General features: G+C 43.5%; 1 protein-coding gene across 1 annotated transcript in view; it reads right to left on the bottom strand.

The window, feature by feature from the left end:
• Window positions 1–2,307: 2,307 nt before the first annotated feature.
• Window positions 2,308–22,447, bottom strand: part of LOC126108344 (uncharacterized transmembrane protein DDB_G0289901-like) — a 58,213-nt gene continuing 38,073 nt past the window's right edge. Inside the window, exons 2-3 of the mRNA XM_049913559.1 lie at window positions 12,285–12,599; window positions 2,308–2,456 (exon numbers count right to left, since the gene is read on the bottom strand). Coding sequence (XP_049769516.1) covers window positions 2,308–2,456; window positions 12,285–12,599 — 464 coding nt within the window. The remainder of the gene's footprint in view (window positions 2,457–12,284; window positions 12,600–22,447) is intronic.

Raw genomic sequence — 22,447 nt, 5'->3', positions numbered from 1 at the left:
GTCATCCACTAGGACATTTATACGAGTCCAGTAGCTGAGTACGCGGCGTTGCTCGGGTACGTATTTATTCCAGTCTTCCTCCTCACTCTCTTCATCTCCTCCTGCATCTCTCTCTGTCCTCCTCGACTCTCTTCTCCACTCCTCTCACTCTGTCCATCTCCTGTTCCCCTTCTCTGTCCACTTCCTCTTCACCCTACTTCTGTTCATCACCTATTGCCCTCTATCCCTCTGCTCTTCCTCCACCTCACTGTTCAACTCTTTCACATTCCACTCTTTCTTTATCTCCTCGTCACGTCAGGTCAAATGTCAAAGCCATGCTGACAGCTTTCTTTGACTTTGAAGGATTAGTTGATCACGAATTCGTACCACTTGGAAAAGCTGCTAGTCGGTGTGTGTTGCGAAGCCTGAGAAAAATGTGGGAAGGGAATGGCGTGAAATGTCGTGAGACAATTCGTTCGCGATAACGACCCGCACGTCCATCCCTGTTGGCGCGTGACTTTCGAACAAAGACGAAATCACTTTGCTGCCTGATGCTCCGTACTCTCCAGACCTGGCCCCTGCGCACATTTTTTATTTCCAAATTTGAAAACCCCGTCGAAAGGAAGAAGATTTGCAACGGTAGACGGGATAAAACAAAATTCGCGTACCGAGACTGCTCCCGAGAGTGGGAACGGCGTTGAGAGTGGTGTACTAGCTGTGGAGGAGAGTACTTCGAAGGAGACCATGCACGGTAAGTAGAAAGCAAACGTAGAGAAATGCTGTGGAAAAAATTCCGGAATTTCTGGAACGGACTTCGCGACGGTTGTGGATCGCTCCGAATAACATTCCGAAAGCTGATGAAATTAATCGCTAATTAAATGGTATCAAAATAATCCCCCACACCCACTCGTTTAGAGTTCACTGAGGCAAGCCTAATGAGTGCACTGTTGTCTCTTGGGGAGGGAGGAATTTTCCGAGCCTCGGTTTAATTATTCGTAATAGTTCCCAACATGGCGACTAGACACAAAAGCTGGTCGAGCCGTCGTTCTGAACTGCTGGCCGCGGCTTCGTGGCGCCAGCCTCTTCCTTTGGCAGGACTGCCGCCGCTGCAGCAACGCCAGCCCCTGCAGAGTGCGGCTGGGCCGCGCTGCACACAGCAGACCCCGGCTGCAGCCCTGCCCACGTCGACCACGGGAGCTCCACGGCGCCCCTCTGTGCTCAGTCGCCTGCAGCCCTTCACTGCAGTCGGTCCCTCATCTTGAGCTGCCGCTGTGTGTTAAGTCCTTCGCCGTACTTACTGTTGTCAGCAGCAGCCACGCACCTCACGGTTCGGGTTAGTGCTGTTCCGCATTCATCATGATGCAGCGGCGATTATTTCGGTCGTGAAATGACACAAATGCAACAGTTTGCATCTAAACTTCCGCGCGTGCTGAAGCTAGCGTGAGTTACAATCCGCTGTCGGCTGTTAACGGTTTTGACGAATCTCTCGGTGTGTTATTTCCTGATCAGAGGCTGCACGAGCTATCAGAGAGCTCCTTTATGTTGAAAGTAGTAGTTTCTTTTGTCTGATCCTGCAGCAAGGCCTTCCCGACTAGGCTGATCATCTCTGTATAGGCAAGTCGTAATTATGTCATAATACGCTATCTCGAATTTTCATTTTTTTTTTTTTTGGAGGATATACGCAAGTCTTTTTATCAAATTTGTCGGATTCTGGTCTGGAGAATTGCCCTGTAGCCTCCTCAAGCTATTTCCTTCAACAGGCACTAACCTCCCCCAGACGAGATGGTGGACAATCCTGGCCGCATTTGAGACATCGGTAAATTAGCAGGTAAGGCTAAATGTACCTGTTAATTGGGAATCAGACGTCAGACATCTAGACTGAGATTTTATCTCTGCTGCGGAGTGTGCGCCGATATGAAACTTGCTGGCAGATTAAAGCTGTGTGCCGTTCCGAGACTCGAACTCGGCACCTTTGGCTTTCGCGGGCAAGTGCTCGCCTCGGAAGGTAGGAGGCGAGATACTGGCAGAACTGAAGGTTTGAGGACGAGTCGTGACTCGTACTGGGGTAGCTCAGTCGCTAGAGCACTTGCCCGAGAAAGGCAAAGGTCCCGAGTTCGAGTCTCGGTCCAGCACACATTTTTAATCTGCGAGGAAGTTTCACAGTCACGCTGTTTTCACCAATCCTAGAATCAGTATCGCGACGTTCGTTCATCAGAACACAGCAGCAACTACAACTATTTCGTGAAATACAGTCCCATCATGGATGAAGACAGTAGTTTCTAACATAGTGACGATGCAGTTTTCAACCTGAGCTGTTTGGTGGTGAGCTTACTGGAGCACCGCATGCCACGTGCCAGAAGCAGCCGTCACCCTGAGCTGTCCAGGGACGGTGGGCGGGTCTGGAGAGCTCGCCGTCAGTGGCAGTCTGAGAGGCTGTCCCGCAGCGCCGCGCTTCACGTCTTGCCAAGGCTTGCTTACTGGAGGCAGGAGTACCTAGGACTGTCTTCAACAATTCACAGCAACGTATGTAGCCCCATCGTTACTCACTGAATCTACACCCAGGTCCAAAACCCTGCAAGCGACTGCGAAGTCCACTGTGCGGATACGTTCCTCTGTAGCAGTCGTTAGATCTCCTTCCCGTGCCGCTCATGAATTCAGCGTCGGGAAAATGTCCGTTTGAGGGCTGCTACGAGGGCTCCGTTTAGTCTGACACCGTCTTCAGTCTGTATGGGGGCGGCAGGTAGCGCTTTGTACCGTACTCCCAGAGTCACTACTTAACAGCTCCTCCTCGAACCTTTCTAGACAGATTACGTCTATATTCGGCCGTCTGTCGTCAGTATCTCTGTGATACCTGAGCCGTAGTGAAGTCGGCTTTGTAAAGCGTGCCGCAGCGCGTAGCGTGGAGCAGTCGCCCTCCGTTTTCTGGCGGTGGCGCCGTTGTCGCAATTGAAGGCTTCGGTGTCTCCCTCCAGCGGGAAAGGGGAAAAGTGGGCTGTTCGCGTGGGTTTAAAGAGTGGCTGTACGGGCTCTCGTGGAGGGTTGGCAGTCGCGGCATCGAGAAGAGACTTCTGCGCCGGTGCTGGGGGGACAGCACGCGGACCCCGGCATCAGCGACAGCTTCAGCTCCGTGGTGCGGGGCGCTAACTGCTCGCCGCGAAAGGAATCTCCCTGAGCGTGCGTCTGCGAGGGGAATACTCTGCAGTTGGGCCGTAGGCTGTCGACCGGCGAGGAGGTTCTGGACATCGGCGCGCCTTCCTGCGTCCGCTGAAACGACTGGCAGCGGGCGGCTCGGCACAGCATTTGGAGTAGAGTGCTGCGGTGGTTCAGTCCTGGGAGTCGTAACGCACCGCAAGTTGAGTATCGATTGTTAACAGATTTTATGAAATTTAATTGAATTCAAGTTACTTATTCTTGTTAATTATACCTGCCGTATATTTTGGGGGTTTCCGGCCATTCGTTCTCGTCTGCCCAGCCGCAGGAAGGTGAGTCGGAGTAAATCTGTGGTTCGGATTGCTTCTTTCCCCTCCCAGCTTACCTACGGGTTTACTCGACTGCCAGCCTCTGCCATGTCTGTGAAAGTCTAAGGCAGCAATGGCTGTGCTGTTTAAAATGCGAGGCACTAAGACCTGATCCATTCTCTCGCCTGCCATAACCAGTATTACTAGACTCACGTGTAAAAGGAACTCTAAGAAAGAAGGAAAATTTCTTTTGCCTCGTGGTAAGAACTAGTCAGTTGCATAACGAATTCCTGCTCGTCTGGAAGCTGTAACTTACGTAAATTTCTGTTTATGTATATTTGGCTACAATCAAGCAAGGTTGTTAATGTACGCCGTAGTGGATTTTCTATATTGTTTCTAGTCAGCAAAAACTGTTGTGTGTTTTTTTTTCCAATTGAATACCTTTTAAAGCTTTTACTCAACGTGCTTATGTGTTTTATGCAGGTAGTTGGTTGTTAGTGTGTTTCCTTCCCATGCAAAAATTTGCCATTTCATTACGGGTAGCAATTGTTGCATTGAATGTTGTAAAAGTTCGCAAGTCCTACCTTGCGAGCGTGTGTGTTTGCCGTAAGTTTACTGCCAGAAATTTGTAAACTTTTTTTTATGTTTTGGAAATGTTAATGTTATTAACTGTGAGTGTCGTCCCCCCTCCCCCCTGCGTGCATGACTCTTCACTTTGTGTTTTCTATTTTGAGAACTTTTGTAAACAGGATTGTCTTTATATGTTGCAGACAAGTTAGATTCTGCGCTATTTAATGAGACTGAGTGAGGCTGTTGTGGGCGGCCGTAGCTACGGCTGTTGTGACCAAATGGGAAATTTGTCTGCCCAAAAGTGAAGCCATATACTCAAATTGTATTCATTTATTAATGGAGGGAAATTCACTTGTAATTTAGCTGAGCTTAAAATATTATACAGCGTCACGTTCTATACGTTAAATTGCTTGCCTGCCTTGCGTTTTACTGGCGTGAAATTTTTTTATAACAATTTAATAATTTAAATGTCCTTTCTTTCCTATCGCAAATTGTGAGTTATTCGTTAAATGATTGTTGGTATTTTTTAAAATATCGTAAAGTCTTGCAACAAATTTGAATAAAGAGTGTTACTGAAAATTGTGTGTAATTTCACCATTTATTCCTTGGCACCTACTTCCACTTTACATTTTGTGTATTAATTGTGATTAATAACCTTTGCTGAACCAGTAGTAATTTTACAGTTCTATACCCCGTCACGGGTCAGATAAACTTGTAACCATTGGTGCTGCCCTTCCCTGTATACGTTCCATATCCTCTGTGGGTCCTGCTTGGTACGGGTCCCACACAACACACAGTCGACCAGTATTCTACGACGCGGTGCACTAGTCTTTCGTAAGCAGTGACTGCACTGTAGTTAGGGTATTGGGAAAATGCAAACTCTACTTTGCCTACGACTGAGGGTACAGCACCGTTCCATTTCATATCCCTACGAAGTGTTACAGCGAGTATTTGTGTGAGCTGACTGATTCCTACTACTTACTAATATTTTCGTCACTGTATACTAAGATTTTCTCGCATCCTGGAGTGCACAGATTATCTACATTTAAACGAAGGGATCAATCGCTGCAAGACACTGACATCTTCTGAAACAACAGGGAATAGTAAGCGAACAACTGAAAGACAGAAGCGCTGAGCTTGTGAAGGCACTGCCGCAATCACTCCCGCCTACTATTCAACTTGCATGTGAAAGCGTCATTTGAGTAAATACAAGGAAAATATTTAGAAGTGAGAAATCACAGTGAAAATATGTCAGTGATAAGGATCTCTAATGGCACTGCGAAGAAGAATTTCGGGACGAAAATCGACGAGAAAAATTGCCATCCTTACATCATCTACATACATAGGCCATAGTGCCGGTACACGCAGTGCACTGTTATTTAGTCGTGGACACATCTGGGGATGACTCGCTGAAGAAGAGGCTCCAGTGAGATGGCACAGCGGTCACCCATGGACAAAGCGTGGATCCTATGATCTTGTAATTCAAGCTTCCTCATGAAATTTGAGTCTCATCTTTATCTACCATAATAATCGAAGCCGAACAAATAAATTAAAATGTATGCCACGGCCAGGACTTGAACCCAGGTCTCCTTGTTTACTAGACAGAAATGGTAGCCATTAGACGACACTTGGCAGTAGTGCAGTGGTGGTGTAATTTCTAGCATTCTTATCTAGTATGGAAGGAGATCTATGTTGAAGTCCTGGCTGTAGCATGAATTTTAATTCATTTTTTCAGCTTCCATCATCGTCATAGATAAAGATGAGACTGAAATGTCTGGACGAAAATTTAATTACAGCATATGCAGATCACCTACAGGTGAGGTACAGCATTTCCTCATAACATCCAATGCTGGGGTGCTATTCCAGTGCCAGAGAACTTTGGGGATAGTGATGACCTGAGAAGGGGAAAAACGAGCTGAGGATGTGAACTGAAGTTTGTGTTGGGGACGGCAGGCATTCGACTTGGGCAGTCCATGCAGCTATGTTAGCTGTAGTGCTGCGGTAGTGCGATGGCAGCGCTGCTGCTTAGCAAGCAAGGAGACTCTGGTTCATGTCCTGACCATGGCATAAACTGTCATTCATTTCCGCAGTTTCCATTGTTATTGTAAATATCCTATGAGCCAAATATATTTGATCAGACTCTTTTGTGCGTATCAGACTCTTTTCTGGGTAATATTCAATGAGTTATTTCCAGTTGTGTCCATCACCAAATGACAGGGCTCTACAGAGAGTGGAACAATAGTCGATGTGTGTAGGTGATCTCAAGATGGCAATTTAATTTGCCGAAACTAGTTGTATGCACACTGACATTAACCGTATCCGCCGGCCCGTTTACATTTTCGCACGCGACGACCTGAATAGCTAACTTCGATGCTAATTAACTCGGCAAAGACGCAACGTACCGAATTTTTAGCAGCAATTATTTCTCTGCAACACCCTAACACGCTTTTCAAACTGTTTTTGACCACGCTGTACACATTTATTTCGATCTAGACAAATAAACACATCCAGCAGGAAGATTAAATGGTTGAAATGGCTCTGAGCACTATGGGACAACACCTGAGGTCATCAGTCGCATAAGAACTACTTAAATCTAACGAACCTAAGGACATCTCACACATCCAAGCCCGAGGTAGGATTCAAACCTGCGACCGTAGCAGCAGCGCGGTTCCAGACTGAAACGCCTAGAACCGCTCGGCCACAAAAGCCGGCGCAGGAAGATTATATTATTCATATTCAGAGATCGCTCTCCTGCTGACAGGGCAGGGAACAGTGAGATGATATGGATTGAGAGTAACTACAGAAACGGCTACGACAAATAAGATTAGGGGCAAACTTGACATCAGACTTGGGCACGATGCAGAGGACAAAATATGGGAATTCTACTACTTGGGAACAAAATAATCCATGACAGACGAAGCACGGAGGACAGATAAAGCAGAGTAACACAGACAAAGAGGGCACTGCAGAGCAAAGGAAGCCTTCCAGTATGAAAGTATTAGGAACAAATTTGTCAGAACGCACGTCTGGAGCACAGCGTTGTTTGGTAGAACATCATGGACCGTGGGAAAACAGGAAAAGATGAGAATCGACGCGTTGGAGATGAGTTGCTACTGAAGAATGTTGAAAATTAGATGGACCGATAAGGCAGGGAATGAGGAGGTTGTCCATAAAATCGGTGAAGACAGAAACATATGGAAAAACTGAGAAGGTGAAGGGACAGGCTAATGGGATGAATGGAAAGACATCAGGGAATACCTTTCTTGGTGGTAGAGGGAGCTGTGGAGGGTAAAAACTGTAGAGGAAGTTGAGACTGGATGGAATACATCCAACAAATAACTGAGGATGTAGGGTGCTTCTCCGAGATGGCGAGATGAAGAGTTGGCACAGGAGAGAAATTCGTGGCGAACTAAGAAAAAAAGGGGGATATAGAGAGATGGTGATACATACGTCTGTGAATCGGATGGAAGATGAAAGGATAGATTCTGTGGCTGATAAATGAAATTGTATGAAGCGTCGGTAAACGAGAAATGTTCAATGAGGCGCTTAGATGTGTTTTCACAAGTCTCGAATGTTATCGGATATTATAATAGCGTAGGCTTCCGCGGCCAGAGTCAGTTAACATAAAAATTTTCTGGCTATGGTACCGCGTCATAGTGTATAAGATTACTGCTCCTGGAGAAAAACCAACGTTTCGGTCAAGAAAAGAAGAAGGCCGCTGCATTCGTGGCCGAAACGTTGGTTTTTCTCCATGAGCAGTAATTTTATACATTATGACCCGGTACCATACCCAGAAAACTTTTATGTTGTTATCGGATATTGTTAGGAAACTGCTGTATCTACCACTTTAGGGATTTTATTTAAATTGTCCGAATCGCTGCGTGATCACTGCTCAGTGCAATTTCAAGTATTCCTCGCACCTGCCGTGCAACCACTAGAATAGAGGGACAACAGAAAAGCCGCTGTTGGTATGCTACCGGCCAGACTCATCAGCTCGGCGGGTCTGCCGCATTTTCAGGCGTATGCCGCAGACAGGCAGCACGCTAAAAACCATCCTAATGATGAGGGCTCAGTGCGAAAGCGACAATGGCAAACGAACAATATACGATTTAAATATTCCTTCAGATTGGTGGTTGGTATCGGTTTCACTATTTGTCTTAAGATTCAACCGTCTTTATCTATTGATAAAAGAATACGGACTGTTTCTGTGTAGTGGACGGGCAAAAAAAATCCTTTTTGCTTCTTTTTCGCCTTTCTCATATTTGGTTCACTCTTCACCCATACTTATAAATGCGAAAGTAACTCCTTCTGTCACCGTTTCACATTCACCCCATGAACGAATTGCGATGAAATTTGGTATGGAGGTAGCCTTAAGAACACAGCCAACATTCAAAGCTGTTTACTACGACATATTTTTTGATTTGAAGAATATTATATGAATAGGCAAAATATTTACTCTTTGACAAAGCTATTTACTCTTTGATTTTTGAAATATCGTATTTGTGGCAATGCATTTATTGGTTGGTGTGTTCTATTTCATACGATTCAATGCAATGAATTTAATGCTTATGTTGGTCTGATGCATAAGTTCACTGTGCTTTACCATTAGTTAAATACACAAAACAGATATGCATGAGAGAGACTTGAGTGCTCGATAATATGTTCTTCTTCACTGTTTATAATTCTGGTAAAGCTGGGTTGACTTTCATAACCCTCGACTAGGAGTTACTTCGTTTACAGTCGAGGAAATCATCGAGCCATGATAGCAGTGAGCAGTGCTTAGAGTGCGGAAGAGGTGAAAATTTGAGGGCGCAAGATCAAGTGAATATGGTGGGTCCAGAATGACTTCCCAACGGATCTCCTCTATAGTCTTCTTTTTTTCAGTCGAGCAGAATGTGGGCGGACGTCATCCTGAAGTGGCATCACTTCACGCTGTCTTCCTGGTAATTGTTTTTGGATCGCGTCTGCAAGACGTCTCATTTGTTGACAATAAATGTCAACACTGATGGATACAGCTCGCAGAAGCAATTCGTAGTACACCACACTGTCGTCATCCCACTAGATGCATGACATCATCTTTTGTCATTGTACGTGGAGTTCTGAATTTTGTTTGGGTTCAACCATTCCTTTTTTTCTTCCTTCTGTTAGCATAAAGACTGGCAGCGTAGACTGGGAATGGCAAGGGAAGCCTTTTTGAAACAGAGAAATTTTTTAACATCGAGTATAGATTTAAGCGTCAGGAAGTCTTCTCTCAAAGTATTTGTATGGAGTGTAGCCGTGTATGGATCTGAAATATGGGCGATAACTAGTGTAGGCAAGAAGAGAAACTTTCCAAGATGTGATGCTACAGAAGAATGCTGGAGATTATATGGGTAGATCTCGTAACTAATGAGGTGGAACTGAATATAATTGGGGAGAAGAGGAAATTTGTGGCACAACTTGCCTAGAAGAAGAGATCGGTTGGTAGTACAAGTTCTGAGGCAGCAAGGGATCACCACTAGAGGTCAGCGTATAGGGGAAATACCGTAGAGGGAGGCCAAGAGATGAGTACAGTAAGCAGGTTCAGAAGGATGTAGGTTGCAGTAGGTACTGGGAGATGAAGAAGCTTGCTCAGGATAGAGTAGCGTGGAGGACTGCATCAAACCAGTGTCTGGACTGAAGACCACCACAACAACAGCACAAGGACACTATTTCTCGTCACCAGTAGCGTTACGGGATAGGAATGGTCGGTGTTGTTCACGAGCCAATTGATGACGAGCAAGCAGAGATGCACATACGGTTACCTGCTGCTTAGAGTATGCCGTACGCATATATCCGATTTTTGTACCTTCCCTGTTGCATGCAAATGTCGCACGATGGTGGAATCAACACAGTTCATCACACGTGCCAGTTCTCGAGTACAATGAAGCGAATCATGGTGAACTAATGCGTTTAAACGATTTTGATCAGACACGAAATTCTTCTTGCACGTGGGGAGTCACTAATGACAAGACGGCCTTCCTTAAAACGAGAAAACCTTTTTCTTGCCGTGTTCTGCCCAGCTGCATTATCCTCACATACGGTGCAAATGTTTGTGGCAGCCTCTGCTGGTGCCACCCCTCTACTGAACTCAAGCGGAAGATATCTCGGGAAGTTGAGATTTCTTCACTCGGTACTCCATGGTTAACCCACCGTGTCTGCTCTGCACTGCTTCCTGGCGGGTACACCACCCTCCGCCCCGCGCCTCGGAGTGGTTCCAGAGCAGCACGTGCCGACCCTGGAGAACGGGCCGGAGCAGCTGGACAGTGGTCAGTGGGCTGGGGCTCTCCAGACCGGGTTACGCCGACTGGAATACGTCTCCAGTGACAACCGCCCCGTCTCGAGTGAGCCACAATCCGCACACTGCTCCCATTGGCTCTCCCCTGACTGGACGCTCCAGACTGGAAAGTGGACGGCGTCCCGGCACATTCCAGGCTGCATGCTCCAGACTGGACACTGGACAGTGCCACTCGCCAGAATTGACAGTGTGACATGTTTCTAGACGACCACTGCTCCCTCCACAGAACACGTTCCAGTTCTCACTGCTTAGGTCGAGGTCTGCGTCACCGCGCCGCACACGGGGGACAGTGACCTCTCGCCACTCGACCTGCTCTCACAGTTATTAAAATATTGCGGCCCTTTACGCTGTGGTCGAATGAATACCAGGGAGCAATACTGTATGTCGAACCTTCACAGAAGTAACTATCATCTTTGAAGATGTACTCCACAGTTGGAGACCAAGTTCAACTACACAACACAAGCTGTAGTTCTTGACTACTGAGTACAGGCTTCTACCGCCTATATTCAAATCGTTGGTTGATGTTCTACGGGCATTAGCCCTAGGTCTGATGCATGTTTCTGAGCACTGAACGAAGGCAACTGACTTTATCTGCGTCGAAAAGAAATTACAGGAGTCCTTACAGCCGCTGCAGCGTTTTAAGAGTCGAAATATTAGACATAGAAACATGCGTCTGTTCACAGTGTGAAATCTATACGATTGGAATATTTAGAGAAGTGTGTCGTTTTCCGGCTATAATAATTTACATTACTCTGACCCTTCATAAATGAAGCAGTTTAGTTACAGTCCCAAACAATCGGATAACAACAACTGCGCGAAAATTTCCATCAGAATCGACTGTACGTATACACTGAAGAGCCAAACGACGTGGCATGGACTCGACTAATGTCTGGAGTAGTGCTGGAGGGAACTGACACCACGAATCCTCCACGGCTGTCCATAAATCCATAAGAGTGTAAGACTACGAGGGATTGGCATCCCAGGTATGCTCAATAATGTTCAAATCTGGGGAGTTTGGTGGACAGCGGAAGTGTTTAAGCTCAGAAGAGTGTTCCTGGAGCCACTCTGTAGCAGTTCTGGACGTGTGGGGTGTCGCGCTGTCCTGCCTGAATTGCCCGAGTTTGTCGCAATGCACAGTGGACACGAATGGGTGCGGGTGGTCAGACAGGACGCTTACGTACGAGTCCCCTGTCACAGTCGTACCTAGACGTATCAGGGGCCCCACATCACTCCAGCTGCACACGCATCGCACCATTACAGTACCTCCACCAGGTTGAACAGTCCCCTGCTGACAGGCAGCATCCATGGATTCATCAGGTTCTCTCCACACTCGTACACGTCCATCCGCTCGATATAATTTGAAACTAGACTCATACGATCAGGCAACACGTTTCCATTCATCAACTGTCAAATGTCAGTGAGGGCGGGCCCAGACGAGGCGTAAAGCTTTCTGTCGTGCAGTCATCAAAGGTACAAGATTGGACCTTCGCCTCCGAAAGCCCATATCGATGATGTTTCATGATTTTTTCGCACGCAGACGGCCCATCATTGAAATCTGCAGCAGTTTGCGAAAGGGTTGCGCTTCTGTCCCGTTGAACGATTCTCTTCAGTCGTCGTTGGTACCGTTGTTGCAGGATCTCTTTCCGGCAGCAGCGATATCGGAGATTTGATGTTGTAACGGATTCCTGAGATTCACGCTTCACTCGTGAAATGGGTGTAGGGGAAAATGGCCGTTTCGTCGGTACGTCGCACATGCCATCTCATATCACTTGTGTGCCGACTATAACGGCGCGTCCAAACTTGATGAGCTGCCACTGAAGCAGCAGTAACCTATGTAACTGCTCCAGACACTTGTTTCTTACATAGGCTTCACTGTATAATTGTAGTACCATTCCCCGTTGCAGACACCATGTTTTTCGTCGCTGGCCAAACGATCGTACCTCGCCGTGTGAATGACTCACGCTGGAGCGGCTGCAGCTGCTCGCAGCGCGGCAGTGGGCCGCCGCTCCAGACGACCTGCTGGAGCCGGCCTCCGCCACCCCCACCCACGCCGGCCACCCACTCCCTCTCGGCAGGCACGCACACTCCTCGCTGCCGCACGGAGAGCGCGGCAGTCCGGCAGCTGCCCCACGCCGCCTCCACCCAGGCCGACCAGGGGCTCTGCCTGCTCCAGGCACCGTCGCTCAGCGGACCAACCCTTCGCTGTGGGACCTCACGTTCTGCACGTCTGGCGACTCTACTCAGGTACCGCGAGGCACGACCAGAGGTGTAACCTCCTGTCAGGGACGTGTGCCAGGGTCACCAGCAGGATGGTCTGGACACTGATTTATCGACGGGGAAAGAAGTTATTACGGGTGTCCCGCAGGGCGTGGTCTTGTGACCAGTACTATTTACAGTACGTTTTGACGAATTAGGATATAACAGTAGTCACAGTTTGAAATTTTAGCGATGGTAAAACGGAAATTAGTAATGGAGTGTTCCCCTTTTGTACTGATTAACATTTCGCCTGCTTTGTGTTTTACCTTACACTGCTCGTTTCTTGGCGACCCCCTGCTACATCCAACATGCGAATAAGCTACTTCACACATTGCAGATTTATTCTACACCCCCAATATTTGACTTTCTAGTGTCACTTTGAGCCCCAGAATTATTATTCGGAGGTAACACTGACATAGACATTTAGTCTCGTCTGTTCTGTGTAATACCTCTTCACATTCCATACAATACTGACTTGATAGTTTGTCCCGCGCGATTTTTCAAAAGTTTTGGTCTCGTTTTTACTTCAGTGCGTCTTACTCATACCTTACAGCCAAACTTCATTTACCGAGAGAGGTGAGGCAGTGGTTAGCACACTGGACTCTCATTCGGGAAGACGATGGTTCAATCCCGTGACCGGCCATCCTGATTTAGGTTTTCCGTGATTTCCCTAAACTGGTTCAGGCAAATGCCGAGGTGGTACCTTTGAGAGGGCACAGCCGACTTCCTTCCCCCATCCGTCCCTAATCCAATGAGACCGATGACCTCGCTGTTTGGTCTCTTCCCCAAACAACACAACCCATACTTCACTTGAACACTTCCACTCTCTCTCACACTCTACATCTGTTCTCGAAAATCTGGCTTACGGTGTTCGGTGAAGGGTATTTTATCTATCACTAAGACGCCATTTCGCAGCGTCTGCGAATGATACGGAGAAGACTTACGCCGCCGAAAGTAAGTACGAGCCTAATTTCTCTGATTCTGTCGTCGCGGTGAATTCGTGAGACGTAAGTGTGAGTAAATAGCAAGTCGTCTGAATGTTCTTGCGACATAAGCTCTCGGAATTTCGCGATTGGTTTGAAGAACAATCTAGACTGTTCAGCAGACTCCTCGACATGCGACCGATCGCACATCTATCGGACACAATCGGCGGGTCAGTTGGTGCAGGAAACCCTGCCTCGGGACCACTTCCGCAACTATGCGCGGCTGCAGAGGCGCCGCGGCCCAGTATTCGTGCAGGTGGCTTCTGGCGGCGTGCTGAGTCCGTGCCACGCCGAGGCGCCGCACTTCCTGCCAGCAGAGCAGCTCCGGCAGGACATCGCGAGCCGTCCCGTGCAGAGGAAGCCGCCACGGACACTCTGACGTGCTCTGGAGGGCGACCGGCAACCGAACGGCTGTCGTTGTGTTCTCATAAACTCTGGTGAATTTCAGCGCGAGATGAACCGTTAGCTGTTAAGTGTACGCCCTTGAATGACATCCAGTCTTACAGCAAATGCCATTCGCTATGCACTAGTTGTACAATGCTTTTAGATCCGTCAGTTGTGACGCTTCGTGAAAGTTGTTAACGTGAAATGTGCTCGTGGTTGGGGAATGGGACGGGACAGAACGGTATAGTGTCTCATCATGGCCAGTCCGTTTTCGATACAGTTTGATTTCGGGCTATATATTTTTCACCTGTTTTTTCCAGATGGTCTCACTTAAACAACAAGACAGATACATATTATACAAAGAAACTACCTGGACAGGACTGGATTAAGGGATTTGTTAATCGGTGTAAGGTGGCAATGGTTTTGCACCTTACATGAGTCCATTTAACGAGTGTTAGGAGTAACGGTAAATAGTTGGCTCACGTGCAATTGCTGTCCCCACAGTGATTTCACGGTACTTTCGGGTGTAGTGGTTCTTCGTATTTTACGTTTTGTGTCGATGTTGAAAGGTGGCTATACTGAGTCACAGCGCCAGAGATTGCGCCAAAGAGTATTATTCAGCCGCCTCCACTGGCAGTGCTTGTTGAGAAGTTCCCATGAGCAGTGCTTGTTCAGAAATTGTGGTAGTTAGTGCTTGCTGAGAGGATGTTGATAGCTGTACTATTTGAGGCCATGTCGTGTGCAGTTGTTTTGATGGGCTAGACAGCAGATGTTGTTCGAATGGCGATGTTGTAATGATCAGAGTGTATTTTTCGTCAATATATGAAGGTAAAAAACATTTTTTTTATTTTTTTTTAAATTTCCTAACTAACAATGTCTCTTGGTCACAGGTTCAGTCAACAAAGCATCTGGCTTGTGTTCATGTATTAGACTGTAATTCTGGTTTCTATATGCAAATATAGTATTTCTGTTTTTTTTTTAATTACTTCAGTGTAAATGGTGTTTAAAGCATCTTGTCGTATTGAGGAAGAACCCTGCCAGATGTGTACGTTGAATCACACTTCCACACACAGAACAGTTACACTTGTGCTTTGTTGTTTCGTAGCTTTTATAGTTGCTGGGGACTTAATTAATAATTGTGTTAACGGAAGTTTTGTTTCATTCTTTGTTGTTATTCTATGCAGTCAGATTGCGTACTAATACTGGTCAGGGCCAACGGGTTACGAGACTGCGTAATCGGACAAACAGCGACTAAAAATTAAAATTATTTGCATAGTATCTAATTAAGCCCCCATGCACGTGGCGACCGCTGCTTCGGATCGTCCCTTGGAATTCTTTTGATAGTAAAAATAGCAGACAGTAGTATTGTTGTAGTAATTCGTAGTTTAGTAATTGTAGTCTATATTGCATGTGTAGATTTGGTAGTGAACATTTGTAGTGTTCTTGTCTTTCTTCTAATGGTATTTTTGCAAAATTTAATTTTAGATGTCTTGTATACGGTTTGACGATTTTGTGCAATTATGAAGATTTCAATTGTTCGTTAATCGTGTTCGTCGGAAAGCATTTCGTGTGAATGGTATTGTTGGAGATAAAGTGTCATTGTGTGTAATTTTCGTATAGTGACGAGATTTGTATGTTTTGTAAATGATTACCCGATCGATGAAAAAGGCAAAAATGATGAATAGTGAGAATGACGAAATTGTTAACATGGCGAACTTGCCAACACAGGAGTATAGTATGATGATTAATGAAGTAGAAAACAATTTAATAAGTCGGGAAAATAGTCCGGAACCAGTTCAAAATTTTTCACAATCAAAAAATTTTCAGAATACGCGATTAACGACAGAAGATTCTGGAATAGTATCGAACACAGATAGCTTTACAGCTATGACGAAAGAAGTTGGTTTTGCGGGAAATGTTAGGGGTGAAAAGAATTTCGAACCAGTTAATATGGAGCAGTTGATGAGTGCAATATTAAATTTGGGATCACAGTTAGGATCTGAATTAAAAAGAGAGATGGGAACTTTGGCAACACGGTTAGAAACTGATATAGGAACAATGGAAACACGGTTAGACTCACTGGGATCACAGTTAAGGTCTGAATTAAAAACAGTGGGATCACAAATAGGAACAATTAAAACAGAGATGGAAACAATGGAAACACGGTTAGACTCACGAATAGGGACATGTTTCAAAAACATGAAAGATGAATTAAAGAAAGAAATCAGAGAAGAAATACAACCAATTTTGAATGCTCAAAATAATAGATTAATTTCAATAGAAATAAGACGAAAGGAACAGGATGGAGAACAGGAAGAAAGAGATCGCGTGATAGTACAAAAATTTTCAGAGTTAAATTTACAACGTGCACACGATAAGGAAGAAATACTTGAAAGAATCGAGGAATCTGTACCAAATGACAGAATAAATAACCTAACACAACAGTATGAACAGTTAACTACTAAATGTGTCAATACTGAATCCCGAGTCGCGACACTTACGGAAGACGTAAATAAACAGAAAGAAAAAATAGGTGACTTACCGGAAAGAGTTGAGGAGATTTCAGATAAATTGACAAGTCTTAGTTTAAATGGGAACAGAGATTCAGATGATACAGCTCCATTGCTATTTGCAGAAACCGAAGAGTACCAGAACATAAATAAACATGTTGAAAATCAGTGAAAATTTAATGTACGCGTTAAAAGGGAATTTGAGGCGTTACGAAAGCAAGTCAAACAAATTGAAGGCGAAATCGTAGGAAAAGACAGCAGAAGAAATTTAGAATTACAGATAGCAGAGGGGTTTGAAGAAAGTAATTTATTTCATTTACGAGAAGCAACAAGAGAGCGCCAGGCGCGCGAACTTGACAATAATCGACATTCGGATTGGGACAGACGCGGTAGGTCTTTGTCGCCACGAGGCGAAAACTATGACTATAAACACTTTTTAACTGTTCGGAAATTTAAGATTTTTCGCAATTGTAAGAATGACATATATCCATGTTCATGGTTACATCAATTTATGCACGCACTTCCACCAAATTGGCCACTAAGTCACAAACTGGAATTTATGTGTGGATATTTAGAAAACGAACCGGCGACGCGCATGCGCGCACTTATTAGAGATTGTAATAATCTAAATGATTTTTATCATGCATTTCTATCGGCATATTGGTCCGAAAACACGCAAGACAGAGTCAAACATAGTCTTATTATGCAGCGTAATTTTAAACAGTCTGAGTTCCGCACGCCAGCAGAATATTTTGAAGACATGATTCGAAAGAATCAGTTCCTTTCCAACCCCTATAGCCCTACTGAATTAATTCGCATTTGTTTAACTATGCTGCCACAATCGATAAGACAAATTGCTGTAGCCAGAAGATGTAAAGGAGACATTGAGACTTTTAAGACGTTGCTACAAGAACTTGAGTATGACAACGACGACGGGACTTCTTGTAATTTTTTGAGTAACAGTAATTACAATAGATTTTCAGAGAAAAGGGATAGTGATCGGAACAGACGTTATAGCGGTAATTTTGAGAATGACAGACGGAACAGACAGGATAATAAATACCAGCCTTCTGACAATAACATACGGTCTAACAGAAATTACACAGACAATTATAATAACGGAAATTCCTACCGGAATGATCAATCATACTGAAACAGTAATCGGTATCATCAAGACAGAAATTATTCATACAATAATAGGAATTCTTACTACAGAAATAACCAGGGTAGTAGATATAACAATAATTTCAGAAGTGACAGTCGAAATTACACAAGAAGTAGTCGTGCAGATAGCCAGGAAAAAAGAGATTTTAATAACAGACACAACCAAGAATTTACATGTAACAGACAGGAGGGACCTAATTGGCATCCTCCACGTGACAGAAATTCAGAGAGACAAGTGCAAATCGTAGAAATTGATCCACGAAATGACGCGAATAATCAAAGACGTGACGCAAACAATCGACAATGACTTATAGCTTCGGCTTCTGGCAGCAATATAGACGGTTCATAAAGTAATGACACTACGACTTTACACTACGTATGCCTGGAAGACATGAGAGACATTTTGCTAGACGAAAAGGAAAATAATGTAGACGCATTTTTACATCCTGTTATTGAAGTATGTGTGGGTAAGAATAAGTTCACTGCAGTTTTAGATTCTGGGAGCCCATTGAATGTCATTAGTGAATCAGTTTTTCGTATATGTGTAAGAACTATTGCTTGTCCTGTGTTACCTGTTTCTAAAACTACAATTCGAGGCGCTATTTCTGGAAAAAGTGTGGAAGTCAAACAACAGACCAACTTCAATTTCATTTGTCAAGGATACGAGTTTTCTGCTAATTTTATTATTGTTCCATTACTAAGTACACAAATTATATTAGGTATGGAGTTTCTTAACACACATAAGGCAATTTTAAACTTTAAAGAAGGAAGTGTGAATTTGACTGTTGCCGGAATGCCGAGATGTTTGAAATTTTTCGAGTGTTTAACAAAATCTGAATCAGACACAAAATGTTTAAGGTTTCTTACTTCTGATATATTATGACGACAATGTGTTCATTCATGACAGTGACAATAGATACAGAAACGCGATGGATGATATAATTAATAGCGAAGAATTAATTAATGAAAAGGTTAAGAAAGCCGAAGTGCCAGATGACGTTGCAAGAGAAGAGCTGCACCAAATTTTGTCTTCACATGCTACAGTATTTAGCCATCACACAGGAACTATACAAGGCTTACAATATTTATTAAAAGTAAAAGAACACACACCATTTCGAGGAAAAACTTACGCTATTCCTTTTAGCTTACAGAGACAAGGTTAAGAGTGAACTTCAGTACATGTTAGATCAGGGCATTATTGAGCCAGCAGTCAGTCCTTATACGAGCCCATTACACGTCGTTCTTACAAAGGATGGGTCAATTCGTTTGGTTCTGGATTCCAGACAGATAAATAATATCATCATTCCTGAAACTGACCGTCCAAAAAATTTAGATGAACTTCTTCAACATTTCCATGGAATTAAAGTTTTATCCACGATTGATATGCACGCAAGTTTTTGGCAAATAGAACTCCACCCTGATTGTAGAAAATACACTGCCTTTTTAGCCTTTGGTAACTGTTATTAATTTCGGAAATTACCGTTTAGACTTACTGTATCTTCAGCAGCATTCATTCGTAGTTTAAACGAAATTTTACCTGTTTATCTTCGTGACAATATTACTTCATATGATGACGATATTCTTATTGCTAAACGTTCTCGTAGTGAGCATAACAAAATTTTGGATTCGTTATTACGTATTTTTGCAAGAGTTGGCATTACAGTGAACTTGAGAAAATCTGAATTTGGTCGTTCGCAGGTGAAATTTCTTGGTCATATTATTTCTACAGAAGGTATTCTTCCTGATCCAGAGAAACTAGACGCTATTCGTAATTATGCTGTTCCTACTACAAAACTTGATGTTCGTAGTTTCCTTGGTGTCTGTAATTTTCTTAGACGCTTTGTTAGATTGGATAATTTGGCCACACCTCGTTTGTGTGAACTATCTGGAATGAATTTTAATTGGTGTTGGGATGAGGAAGCTCAATCAGAATTTGAACAACTTCGTGATGCTTTAGTTGCTGCTCCACTACTTTCACATCCGGATTTATCTAAAGATTTTTGTTTGGCGACAGACTCATCATACAAAGGCCTAGGTGCACACTTATTTCAAGAGATAGAAGAAAACGGCGTTGTAGTACAGAAAACTATTGCATTTGGAAGTCGTGTTCTCTCTAAATCAGAAAAGAATTATTCGATTACGGAACTTGAAGCCTTGGCTGTTGTTTGGGCTTTCACAAAATTTCGCATCTTTTTGTATGGCAGACATACTAAGGTTTACACCGATCATCGAGCTCTGGAATTTCTTATGTCAACAAAATTAACTTATGGAAGATTGTCACGATGGGCGCTGTATCTACAGGAATTTGATTTTAGTATTGTTTACATACAGGGTTCTTCAAATATTATTGCTGATGCTTTATCACGTGGACCTATAGGTTTGAAACAAAGTGCTGAAGAGGACTGCAAAGAAAACAATTATTGTTTGATGTATATTCAAGGTGTTGCGTTTGAGAATTTTATTTCGTCTTCGCTCCAGGACATCGCTAAGGAGCAAAATAAGGATCCAATCTGGAAGGACATTAAGGAGAAGTGGAGGAGAAAGGAAAGCGTAGCGATTAGACAGTAATATTTAGTTCGCAATGATATTCTTTTTAAACGAAAATCGGTTGATAACTCTGTTTGGTTAGTTTGCATTCCTGATGAGTGGGTTAATAAATTGATTTGGTACACACATTTCAGTTATGCACACTTTGGTCCCAGAAAATGCTTTCATAAATTACCAGAAAATTGCTACTTCAGTAATATGGAAAAACGTATTCGATCTGTTCTTGCCAAATGCAAATTATGTCAAAAGGCTAAGCCACCAACTATTTCTCACAGAGCACCATTGTTTCCTATCATTCCAGCGAAATTAAAGGACATGGCTGCAGTCGATTTGTTCGGTCCAGTGGTTCATTCTACTAATGGTTTTGCGTACATTTTGGTAGCAGTGGAATTGACATCAAAATATGTGTGTTTTACACCTTTACGCAAAGCAACAGCTCGTTCAGTATGTAATGCTTTCATCAAACATTTTCTTAAAGAAGTTGGTCATGTTGATAAAGTTATATCAGATAATGGATCACAGTTTCACTCTAAAATTTGGCTTCGTACTCTACGGCGTCGTAAGATTAAACCAATTTTCATTTCACTTTTTGACCCTCAATCTAACGCTTCAGAGAGATGGATGAAGGAAATCAATAAATTGTGTCGACTTTATTGTCATCAGAAACACAGAATGTGGGATCAGTATCTTCATATTTTTCAAAACATTCTGAATGAACTCCCTAATGATTCAACTTCTTTACCGCCTATATTGATATTAACAAAATAGAGCACCGACAAATCGCATTTCTGAAATAGTTCCTTTCCCGCCTACACGGAAGCTGCGGCATTCGGAAGTCGTCAACCTGGCTCTACAAAATATTGCATCTGCGGCTGCTAGAAGAGAGAAATCAGCTAAACGTCCTGGTCGTTTAAAAACCTTGTCAGTTGGTCAAAAGGTGTTAATTAAGTCTCATCGTTTGTCTCACAAAGGAAAAGGCTTGTGTCGCAAATTTTTTCTGCTTTATAACGGTCCATATAGAGTTCGCAAAATTATTCATGATAACACTGTCGAAGTAGAAACTCTTAAATCTCGGCGCTCTAAGGGAATACATCATATATCGAACGTTAAAATTTTTGTGGAATGACATACTTTTAAGAAACCAACAGTTACACGTAAACACACGGAGAGTACAAGGATACCGCGCCGTGTTCCGGCGGCGGCACATACTCAAAGCAACAGTCAAGTCTACGTGCCACACAAGGCAGTCGTTGACCGCAAACATTTACTTCCTACGTCACGCGTACCAACAGCTGATCGAGCGCTCAGTGCGAATGCACTGACAGCCGTAAACAAATACACAGTCTAATTTCTCCGAATAAATTCAGTATAAAGCTATAGTGACTTGATAAATTATGTTATTAACGTTCAGTATTTTTCAAGATACAGTTGTATAAAATATTTAAGAACTTCAGGTAAATTCTGTGTGTCTGACGTTAAGAGGACTTGCTATCGAGAAAATTTCAGGAAGAATGTCATTTCGAAGAAGCAAGTAATAAACTAAAAAGGTAACTATTAATTGAGTTTATTTTTCAGGAAACATATTTCCACTTAGGTACGTACTTTAGACGTAATTTGCTGCTCGCGATTACGTGATTTATACTTTGTGTTGACTGATTTTGACAATGATTGATTAATGAACAGGGTTGTTAATTATGTATATCATGCATCGCTTGGCTGCACTGCTTTTTTCACTGATGTCACTTTTTTTTTATTATGTCCCTGCTGTGCTTATTTATTTAAATTATAATTGTCACCTGATTAATTGTACTGATATGGTTATTTATGTAAGTTATACTTTGTGATTTATCTGCTTGCGCCTTCATGTTTACTTATTAAGATTACATATGAACATTTTTTTGCTTATGCTGATATGATGCTAATGACCTGTTTATTATATGAGATATATATTTGCTGTATTGCGTATGGATTGCATATTTACACATTTCTACTTGTTGTCATAACTATTCTTTAATTTGGTATATAGAAATGCTGATGTACAGAGTACGAACATGGAGTTTGGGTCACACTGTGGTATTAATTATAAATTGTTCCCTTGGCAGAGCCTCGTTATAGGGATTGTGCTGCATCCACTTGTTAACATTCTGTTCTCTACTGGTATATTTACTCCCTATTGCATGTTTTGCTTACGCTTAGTGCCTTATATTTTAAGATAAGAAAATGAACTGCTATAATTCTACGAACGACATTGGTACAAGAAACTTCATTAATTGAAGTCAC

This window comes from Schistocerca cancellata, chromosome 11 (genome assembly GCF_023864275.1).
Source record: "Schistocerca cancellata isolate TAMUIC-IGC-003103 chromosome 11, iqSchCanc2.1, whole genome shotgun sequence".
NCBI lineage: Eukaryota > Metazoa > Arthropoda > Insecta > Orthoptera > Acrididae > Schistocerca > Schistocerca cancellata.
Note: the sequence above shows the minus strand (reverse complement) of the source record. Positions and strands in the feature narration are given on the sequence as shown.